This window comes from Nanorana parkeri, unplaced genomic scaffold, assembly GCF_000935625.1.
Source record: "Nanorana parkeri isolate BGI_ZX_2015 unplaced genomic scaffold, ASM93562v1 scaffold1241, whole genome shotgun sequence".
NCBI lineage: Eukaryota > Metazoa > Chordata > Amphibia > Anura > Dicroglossidae > Nanorana > Nanorana parkeri.
Window position 1 is genome coordinate 259957 of NW_017307509.1, and position 9837 is coordinate 269793.

Genomic DNA, 9837 nt, shown 5'->3' on the forward strand with positions numbered 1-9837 from the left:
GAGAGAGAGAGAGGGATGGGGAGAGAGAGGGATGGGGGGGAGGGAGAGAGAGGGATGGGAGAGAGAGAGAGGGATGGGGAGAGAGAGAGGGATGGGGGGGAAGAGAGAGAGAGAATATATCACTCTAGTTTGCAAAAACACCCCTGGCAGCGAAAGGGTTAATGGGTAAGAAAGAAAACTTCTCTCTATATGGAGTTCGCCTTTAACGCTAACACGAAAGGAGCGAGACGCCATATTGCCGGAAGAAGAGGCCCAACTCAGACCACTGACGTTTTAACCCTTCACCTTCCAGACCTTTGGCCAGCGTCTCTACCAGCAGTACAACTGCTACACGGTCTTCTTCATCAGCATTGAAGTGTGTCAGATCTCCGATGTGCTCATCAGAAAAACGAGGCGTCTGTCCGTCTTCCAGCAAGGGTTATTCAGGTACGAGACATTCTTAGAGAGTTCTCCGACTTAGATCAGAGCCCTTAGAGTTGTTTAGGATACACGAAAAGTGACAGTTGTTTAGGACGCACATTGCTTTGGCAAACTAAATGACACCCAGTGATGGATTATATCACCTTTAAGTACGATTTAGAGCAGGGGTGGCCACACTCCGGCCCCCCAGCTGTGGCGGAACTAAAAATCCCATGAAGCACCTCTCTCCGGGAGTCATGTCTGTGAGAATCTTGCAAAGCCTCATGGGATTCGTAGTTCCACCACAGCTGGAGGGCCGCAGTTTGGCCATCCCTGATTTAGAGGTTTCCAGCTGCCTAAGAGCTATCATATTTTTCCGTCTGCAAGAACAAGAACTTCCTCAGCAACGCGGGGACACAGTTTCCCCGGCCAGAAACAGAATAACAATGCAAAACAAATAAATAAAATGGCAGCCTATTTGGTCAAGTCATTTATTTGGAGCACAGAGCCCCGAACCACCGTTTATCATCTCTGATCTAAACAAAACCAGACACCCCCCATGTGGTTCTACCTCCGAGTGAGAATGGTTTCCTGTTGCCGTCGGTGAACACCAATCCTTCCCCCGTGTTTTCTCCTAGGAACAAAGTTTTGGTGATCGCCATCGTCTTCCAGCTGTGCCTGGGTAACTTCCTCTGCTACTGCCCGGGGATGCCCAACATTTTCAACTTTATGCCCATCCGGTAAGGGATTCGGAGGTCCGCGGCTCCCCGTCATGTACAGGAAGATCCAATATTGTGACCTGACTTCTGTATGTCTTTTAGGTGGCAGTGGTGGTTTGTTCCTCTTCCATTTGGAATCCTGATTTTCGTGTATGATGAAATCCGGAAACTTGGAGTGCGCAGACATCCCGGAAGTGAGTACGGCCGGAAAGACCGAACATTGGAGTCCAACTGCAGCCCCAATTTTTTTTTTTTTTTGGGGGGGGGGGGGGATAGAGAGCAAAGGGTTCATTGAGCTTCCGCTGGGATGGATTTTGCCTGACTTCCTGTCTCAGTGGCCCTACCTTGGAATGCTATACTGCTTGTGGTCCCGTAGCCAGCCTGTGATATCACAGGCTGAGATACGCCCCCTCATGGCATGATCGATAGGCAAGAAGTGGCCGCACTAGTCTCGTCAGCAGAAGCAGCCGATCATCAGAAGCCACCGTCCCAACCGTTTGAAGCTCAGTAAAGTCGGTCACGTGACCGCCACTAAAGAGTCAGCAATGTCATTTTTTTAGGCAAATATTAATATGAATTGTTTAAAAGGAGCTGTGCAGGACGCCGGTGTTCTATCGAAAGCTCCAACCTGTCGAGCTCTCTGACTGGGCACGTCACATCCGGTGACTGCCAGTAGGAGATGTACAGCAGATGGAGCTAGTGCGCATGGACAGAAAATCTGTCTAACTATTGCCAGTGCGCCTGCGCGGCTCACAGCTCATCGGATTCTATAACCTAGTAACAAAGTTATATCTGTCCTAGGTTATGGAAGCCGATAGCTGCGCAGGCTCAGTGGCAACTGCGTTTGTAGAAAGAATCATGTGGCCGCGCAGACGCTGTAATATAATTTAACCTTTGACTAGGTTATAGAATCCGATGAGGCAATAGCCACTGCGTCCGTGCGGCTCATCGGCTTATATAACCTAGGACAAATATAACTGGAGTAGGTTATATAAGTGGATAGCCGCGCAGGCGCTGTGGCAATAGTTAAGACAGTTCGACAAGGATTTCCTGCGCATGCGCACTAGCTCCATCGGCTTTAGATCTCCTGGCAGTTACCGGATGAGACTTCACCAGTTGGAGAGCTCGACAAGTTGGAACTGTCGATAGAACACCGGTATGCTTTCACAGGGTTGACATACACTTTAAGGAGATAAAACTTACATCAACCAGCCCATCAATGTGGTACCACGTGATACTTTTGATTTAGCAAATAGATATTTATTTCCTATGCTCCTCAGCGCCAACTAGGGGTCATAATTTGGTATTACATGAGAAAGAAACATTCAAAAATACAGTGAACTCCCAGTTATCCGGCACCCACTGGGACAACTGTAGTTTCTGGTTTGCTTGAGAGTTACTAGTAACTCTCAAGCAACCATCAACCCCCCAGACCTTTGGCCGGCATATATTACCTGGGTCAGAAAAAGCAAAGAAGCTTCGAGATTTCTACCCCTTTACAGTACGGCTGTGACCGGTCACAGCCGTACTGCCCAGAGGCCATGCTCGTTCCAGAGCAGAGAGCGCATCTCTGTGCTATTATCCCAAGTGACGGGCCGGCCCAGGAGTGTTCCGTGGCAGGGCGTCACCTGCAGCGGGTACCGGGTGACAACCCTAGTTACGCCATTGCGCGCGTGCATAAAGTCACGCGTTGGTTCTTGCTGGCGGCCACCTTGGTGAACACCGGCAGAGAGGAGAGGACATTCACCCCGCAGGATAAGGTATGCCGCCAGATCTCCTCCTCTCTCGTGTAACTGTCAGGCTCTCGACTTTTCAGAGAGGGTGACACCAAATTGACTGTCAGTCCTTTTGGTGTCACCCCTCCAATGATGTCACCCGGGTGCAGGCCGCAACCTCCCCTAGTGACGCCACTGGGCCTACCCCTGTACTAGCGCTGCTGACGGGTGAAGTAATGGAAGCCTTTAGCTCTGGACAAGACGTTGGCAAGGATCACTGTACTTCCACCATTGCTACCCAGCCAGACCATGTGACTTCTGCATGGACAGCACGCATACCTGCAGATACTTCCGACATCATTGTGACCTTCTGCTTTCTCTCCACAGGCTGGTTCGACAAGGAGATGTACTATTAGACATTTTCCAGACCGCATCCTCTACACCCTCTGCAGATAAAGACACAGGAAGCCGGGCCCGTCTCGCGTGGAGCCCGTTCTGGATCTCTAACCGATGATTTTATTTCTGACTAGAGAACAAAAACGTCAAATCTCCATACAGCGAGAGATCCGGGGCGAGGGTTTCAGAAGCGGCACGGCCTGTGATGCTGCAGCCCCCATCTGTCTTATAAAGAGGCGCCCGGCGCTGGCATAAGGGTGGCAGGCAATCAGTCACCCATCGTAAATGGTAACCCCCCCCTCCTCTATTCTGCTTACCCCGTCTATCGCCCCCTACAGGAAAGAAGGGGGAGGAGAGAAGTTATATTTCAAGTGACATCACTGCGCTGTATTATTGATGTTACAACTTATTCAAATAAATTATTATTACAAAATCTCTGGTCTGTTTCTTGTTAAACTGAAATGTCAAAATTGGTGGTTCTTTTTTTTTATATATGCACCAGGTGATCCTGCCAGTGACACACTTCCTGTCCCAGGGTGACAACGCTCACTCACTGCACTGTATCCGTGGAGGATACAGTACATGTACAGTATGACAGTACAATAGGAAGTATCCTGCCTTCATAGTACAGGTCTACAGAACATCTCCCCCCCCCCTTCTCCTCATCTCCATAACCTGGATGGGAAATGTTCTGTAGTCCACAGAAGTGAACTGGGCAGGGTGGATAACACTCGGGATTTCAGTGCAAAAGAACGAGAGCACAGGAAGTTAGGGAAAGAAAAAAAAAGGAGGAAGTAGCACACAGAGGCCATCCCTGACCTTGACAGTGGTAGAATGTCAGCACGACGGCAGCAAGTTCACAGTGCTAGACTGAGAGCACTGCACGCTAAAGCCATGCCCTGATTAGCTTAACTCTGAGCAAAAACTTTTCTTTAAAATATTTTACTTAATAGCCACAAAGGATAGAAAGTAACTTTGTGTGCACAAAATGCATCACTGTGCTGTACATAGCGTGTAGAGAGAGCAGCAGTGAGCGGTCTTTATTACAGGAGGGGGCGGAGACATGACCAGTCACCTTACACAAGGAGAGAGAGCAGCAGTGAGCAGTCTTTATTACAGGAGGGGGCGGAGACAAGACCAGTCACCCTGCACAAGGAGAGAGAGCAGCAGTGAGCGGTCTTTATTACAGGTGGGGGCGGAGACATGACCATTGAAAAATTGGGAGAAATGTCCCCTGGTGTAGCGCTAGCACTGAGGTGACATGACCAGTCACCTTACACAAGGAGAGAAAGCAGAAGTGAGCAGTCTTTATTACAGGAGGGGCGGAGACAAGACCAGTCACCCTGCACAAGGAGAGAGAGCAGCAGTGACCGGTCTTTATTACAGGACGCTCCGAGTCTCGCACAGGATTATTGCACAGATCTGGAAGAAATACACAAAGCTCACCAAGATAAAGAAGACTGCACATGGTTCTCGCATTTAGGGAATATTATCTTATCCTGGAGTTCAGCTTTAAGGTGTTGACCCGCTCTCTTCCAGTCTGCTGTGCTGGGGAATAACTGAAGTTTATATAAAGACAGATTCAGGCAAATATAAAAAAATATACATTTGATGATTTTTAGAAATGCAGAAATGACCAAAATTGTGTATTTTCTATCTGCAACTTAAGCTTCCATCCTCCCACACAAGTCACCTCACAAATAACAGGCACAGATAAATGGTCCGCGTGTATTTTATTATATAAAGTATTTTTTCTTCGCAAATTAATTTAAAAACAGAATACGTCTAAAGTTCCTTGGCGTCCGCCGCCTTCCCAGAACAAGGAGAGGACGCCGCAACCTCCGATGGTCAACGTTAGCTTATTCTGCGGCCGCCTCAGTTGCTGTGGACGAGGCTGACGAAGAGGGTGAGGCAGCTTAGGGACAGGAGGCCGGTGACCACGGCTTTCAGGAGGAGAGCAGTCCAGCTGCCCAGCAGGAAGATGTGGACAAAGCAGCTGCAAGGAGACAACACGGATACAAAGTGTCAGCGCAGATTCAATGCTGCTGCAGGGAAACTTTCAACTACATCCTATCGGAGAAACGTCTTATTATTAGCGATACACTGATATCGGTTTCTCGGTATCGTGTACAAGTACCGATACTTTGCTTTCAGTACTCGCCGATACCGCTGCTTCCGCTGGGATGGAGCCAGCTTCCCGGGCAAACAGGAAGCCGGGCGGCAGGTAATGACATGCCGCCCCGCAAGTCGACTCCATGTTGTTTGGCTGGCTCGTTTGTGATAGGCCGGGATACCAGCTTCCTAGCCAATCAGCATGGAGCCGGCCAATCAGGAAGCAGAGGGTGGGTCCTCTGTCCTGCTGCACGCAATTACAGCATCACCAGTCCCTCCCGGGAGCAGGTCTGTGCACGCTCTTGTGAATGAACCCCCGAATCTGACAGATAATCTTCTGCATTGTACTAAGTGGTTGCATTAGTTTTCTTTTTTTGTCCTTTATTTTCACCTGGTGACCCACTTCCTGTCCTACAATGACAACGCTCACTGTATCTGTACAGGAGAGGTGGTATCGCCCTAGAGCAATTCCCCCCTCTCTAGATTAAAGAGAGTGGGTTCTGTAGTCCACAGAGATAGCTGGGACCAATGCTAACTTATAAGCCTGGCAAACAGGAAGTTATCAGCTCACTAGATTTCTGGCAGAATCAATAGGTCCACTTATTGAACCTACATTACAAAATACTTTCAATTGGACATTAAAACAAACCAAAAGAGGAGCAAATCAGGACTGCAACAACTAATCGAGTAAATCGATGATGAGAATAGTTGGCAACTATTCTCATCATCGATTGGTTGAGGGGGGGTAGAAAATTGTTAGCTGCAGCCTTAGGCTAGGCACACACCTTACAACCATCGCAAGACTTTTGTCTTGCGATGGTTGTAAGGTACTTAAAAAAAACGTACGATCTGCCCATGTTGCATAGGCAGATCGTACTTGTGATGATCGCAAGCCACGCCCCCTGAGGGGCGGGCTTCCGATGACCGCAATGCCGAACGGGCAGTGTGCGCTTGCGCACACCGGCACGTACGGCTGTTATCGTACGGACATGCCACAAACCCGCTGAACATCGTACGATGCTCGGCGGGTTTTCGAACATGTCCGTAAGTTTAAAGTCGTGCGACCTTACAGTAGTAGAGGTCGCACGGCTTCCACACACCTTACGATCATCGTACAATCGCGGGATTTCCCGCCATTATCGTAAGGTGTGTGGGGACCTTTAGACCAAATAAGAGAAGTTCACTGTTAGGATTTACACACAACCTTAAAAGATGGAATCGATGAATTGCTCAATTCAGATAATACTCACTCCATGAGGAAGGCTTTATACATGCTGAGTCCCAGGAGAACCGTTACGGGAAGACGGAAGTGAGTAGGGAGGTCGTACCGTGTCCACATCCAGACGAGAGCAGCTATAGCCATGTAATGAACCTGAGGACAGAGGAGAAGGTCGTTTACAAAGTGCAACCCGAGCGTCACATGACCATTCAACAGACGAGAAGCCGCAGAGCACAGAAGGAGAATAGACCGTACCAAGCTGATGTTGGAATCGATGCTCATTTGGATATATTTCCAGTCGAATTCAATTCCTCGAGCACCAACCCAGAGAGGTAGACACCTGAGACGGAAACAAAAGGGAGGCAACTTATATAGGACTGACTTGAATACATCTTCCTTGGATTACAGATACAGGCAGTGAGCTTAGAGAACGCACAAGGATGATTTTCTGCCTCTGAATATTGGCCTGGAAGCAATGTATCAGCAATAATATACCGAGTACTTACACATATAGCAGATACATTCTATGGCCAAAAGTATGTGGTCCCCCGTCGATAAAATGGAGTTCACGTGTTCCCAGTTGAGATGCACCGGTTTAAAACGGCACTTTTGGCAAAATGCCATCTTTCGGGTGAAATTGCGGTGCATGCCTAGTTTCTCTCCTCTTTACTGTGCGTTGTTCTTTGTCCCCTCTGACATAGCACAGCGTCTAGCAAGGAGGAGAAAAACTGTCAGGGGAGGCCCGAGTGGGGCGGGGAGGAGAGCGTTGCGAGCCGCAATGTCCCAGGAGGCCAGGCTCTCCTCCAGCACCGCCCCCCCCTCTGACCGATCAGGAGGGAGAGCGGTGTGGGGGCGGAGACAGCAGTGAGCCGTCATAGGTGCCTGAGCCGGAGGTGAGTGTGTGGAGTCAGCTGTCAAAATAGACCAAGTCTCTCCTCCTGCACCGCCGGCTCAGCCTCCTGTGAAAGCCGATCCAGGATGGTAAATGGTCCAAGTAATCAGTGCTTGTAAATAACTGGACATAGTATGAGTTACTATGTACCAGTTATGAATGAATAGGAAGTGATCTACATCACTTCCTGTTCATTCATAATTATTTCATAATTCATTCAAATGAGTGTACATAGTAACTCACACTATATCCACTATGTATGAATGAACAGGAACACTCAGCATAGAGGATTCCTGATCATTTATAACAGACGCTGCAGAAAAAGAGATTGAGGACTCTGTGTCTCTGAGGACTTTGTGTCCTCAATCTCTTTTTCTATTTTAAAAGAGAAATATCAGGGGTGTTTAGACCCCCCAATATTTCCCCCTAACAGTAAAGCGAAAAAATAAAAATATTTAATAAAAATAAATAAGGATGCAGCACTGTGCAACCTATCACCAGCAACCCTCCCCTCCACCTGCGAGTTGCACTGGCCTGCTCACAGTATGATTGGCTAGCGTGTGCGTTTGGGGAGGAGCATGGGCAAGGGGAATCTCTGCCAACTCTAGAAGGACCATGTGGGGAAACATAATCAATGGAGCTGAGCTAGGGTGTGCATGCAGGAGGCAGGAAAGACAAGAACGGAGGGCTGGGAGCTATTACGGGGCTTTTAAACACTGTAGATTTTGTGGGCGGAGCCATCTCTCAAGCAAACCATCCTGACTTAGGAATATCAGTAGTCTCCAAACCTTTGTCCATATAATGTATAATACTTTGAGACCAAAAAAATCAAACTGAAAAGTTACACCAAATATATTTACTCTGAACCCCCAACCATGAGATTTAGATTCCACATCGCTAGAATGACATATGGAATGTTGGGTTGCTACCGGCAATTCTTACTAGAGGCTTCCATACCAGGCTCAGCGTGGCCTCATATCTCAGAGGACTCATCAATAATCATTAATGACGAGAAAGAAGAGACGTCGTACAATCCTCACCTAGACATGACCAGCTCCGCTGTCGCCCATCCCATGGCTGCCACCATTATTTTGTACTCTCCCTTCCCAGCATTCCTGGACATCACCAAATGCAGCCCCAAGAGGTCCGCCAGGTCAACCGTGGCCTTCATAAACTCCTAGGAGGAGAGAAAACATTCAGGTCTGTCAGATATGTTGAGAGACTTTGGTATAAAAAAAAAAAAACAATGGGGGACATTTATGAAGGTGTGTGTTTATTAAAGGAGAAGTGTACTTCAATACAAAGAGCACCTATCCATTTTCCCCTTTAACCCAACCTAATCCAACCCCCCTCAACCTAATCCAACCCCCCTCAACCTAATCCAACCCCCCTCAACCTAATCCAACCCCCCTCAACCTAATCCAACCCCCCTCAACCTAATCCAACCCCCCTCAACCTAATCCAACCCCCCTCAACCTAATCCAACCCCCCTCAACCTAATCCAACCCCCCTCAACCTAATCCAACCCCCCTCAACCTAATCCAACCCCCCTCAACCTAATCCAACCCCCCTCAACCTAATCCAACCCCCCTCAACCTAATCCAACCCCCCTCAACCTAATCCAACCCCCCTCAACCTAATCCAACCCCCCTCAACCTAATCCAACCCCCCTCAACCTAATCCAACCCCCCTCAACCTAATCCAACCCCCCTCAACCTAATCCAACCCCCCTCAACCTAATCCAACCCCCCTCAACCTAATCCAACCCCCCTCAACCTAATCCAACCCCCCTCAACCTAATCCAACCCCCCTCAACCTAATCCAACCCAACCCATACTGGATATAAACAAACACCAGTGGCTGCAGCCTACCGATCTGTATGTATCTGTGGAGAGCCTTTAGATTGCCAGGTCATTACAGGGGGCAGCTCTGACACAGGGAAGCAAAGCCCTGCCACTACCAAGATGGCTGCCTCCACACAGAGACAGAGTGCAGAACACGGCATGATAAGTCAGTAATGGGGAAAAGATCAGCTGAGGAACACTGAAGGCAAGAATCATGACGAGTCCATTGCCGTCTGTTTTTTTACCTTCAACATGCATGAAGATCACTTCCATTGATATATTTTACATCTATATCTCGAAGTGTTAAACTGGCAATAGTCCACTTTCGTCGTTTATAACAAACCCCCCCTGCCCCCTCCCCCCCCCCCAAGGGAGGATGAACAGGGAGGATGAACAGGGAGGAGAGGTTCATCAACGGACCATCTTACCCCAATAAAGTCGTACGCTCCAACTGCTCCTTCCCATGTTGGGAAAAACGTTGCCAGGAAAAGCATCTGTAATAAGGGAGAACCATGAGAGGGGAGGGAGAGTCTATAGCAGT

At 48.6% G+C, this 9837-nt stretch overlaps 2 protein-coding genes across 3 annotated transcripts in view; one reads left to right on the forward strand and one right to left on the reverse strand.

Moving 5' to 3' along the window:
• The window catches only part of ATP4A (ATPase H+/K+ transporting alpha subunit), a 36020-nt gene extending 32755 nt beyond the window's left edge, over nucleotides 1-3265 (forward strand). The window contains exons 19-22 of the mRNA XM_018568763.1: nucleotides 293-426; nucleotides 1038-1139; nucleotides 1221-1312; nucleotides 3221-3265. Coding sequence (XP_018424265.1) covers nucleotides 293-426; nucleotides 1038-1139; nucleotides 1221-1312; nucleotides 3221-3249 — 357 coding nt within the window. The 3' untranslated portion in view covers nucleotides 3250-3265. The remainder of the gene's footprint in view (nucleotides 1-292; nucleotides 427-1037; nucleotides 1140-1220; nucleotides 1313-3220) is intronic.
• A 1751-nt stretch (nucleotides 3266-5016) lies between these two features.
• The window catches only part of TMEM147 (transmembrane protein 147), a 6831-nt gene continuing 2010 nt past the window's right edge, over nucleotides 5017-9837 (reverse strand). Inside the window, exons 3-7 of one of the 2 annotated variants that reach the window (XM_018568767.1) lie at nucleotides 9725-9790; nucleotides 8493-8629; nucleotides 6816-6900; nucleotides 6592-6713; nucleotides 5017-5225 (exon numbers count right to left, since the gene is read on the reverse strand). In XM_018568767.1, coding sequence (XP_018424269.1) covers nucleotides 5105-5225; nucleotides 6592-6713; nucleotides 6816-6900; nucleotides 8493-8629; nucleotides 9725-9790 — 531 coding nt within the window. In that variant the 3' untranslated portion in view covers nucleotides 5017-5104. The remainder of the gene's footprint in view (nucleotides 5226-6591; nucleotides 6714-6815; nucleotides 6901-8492; nucleotides 8630-9724; nucleotides 9791-9837) is intronic. The other variant, XM_018568768.1, reaches the window with a different exon arrangement.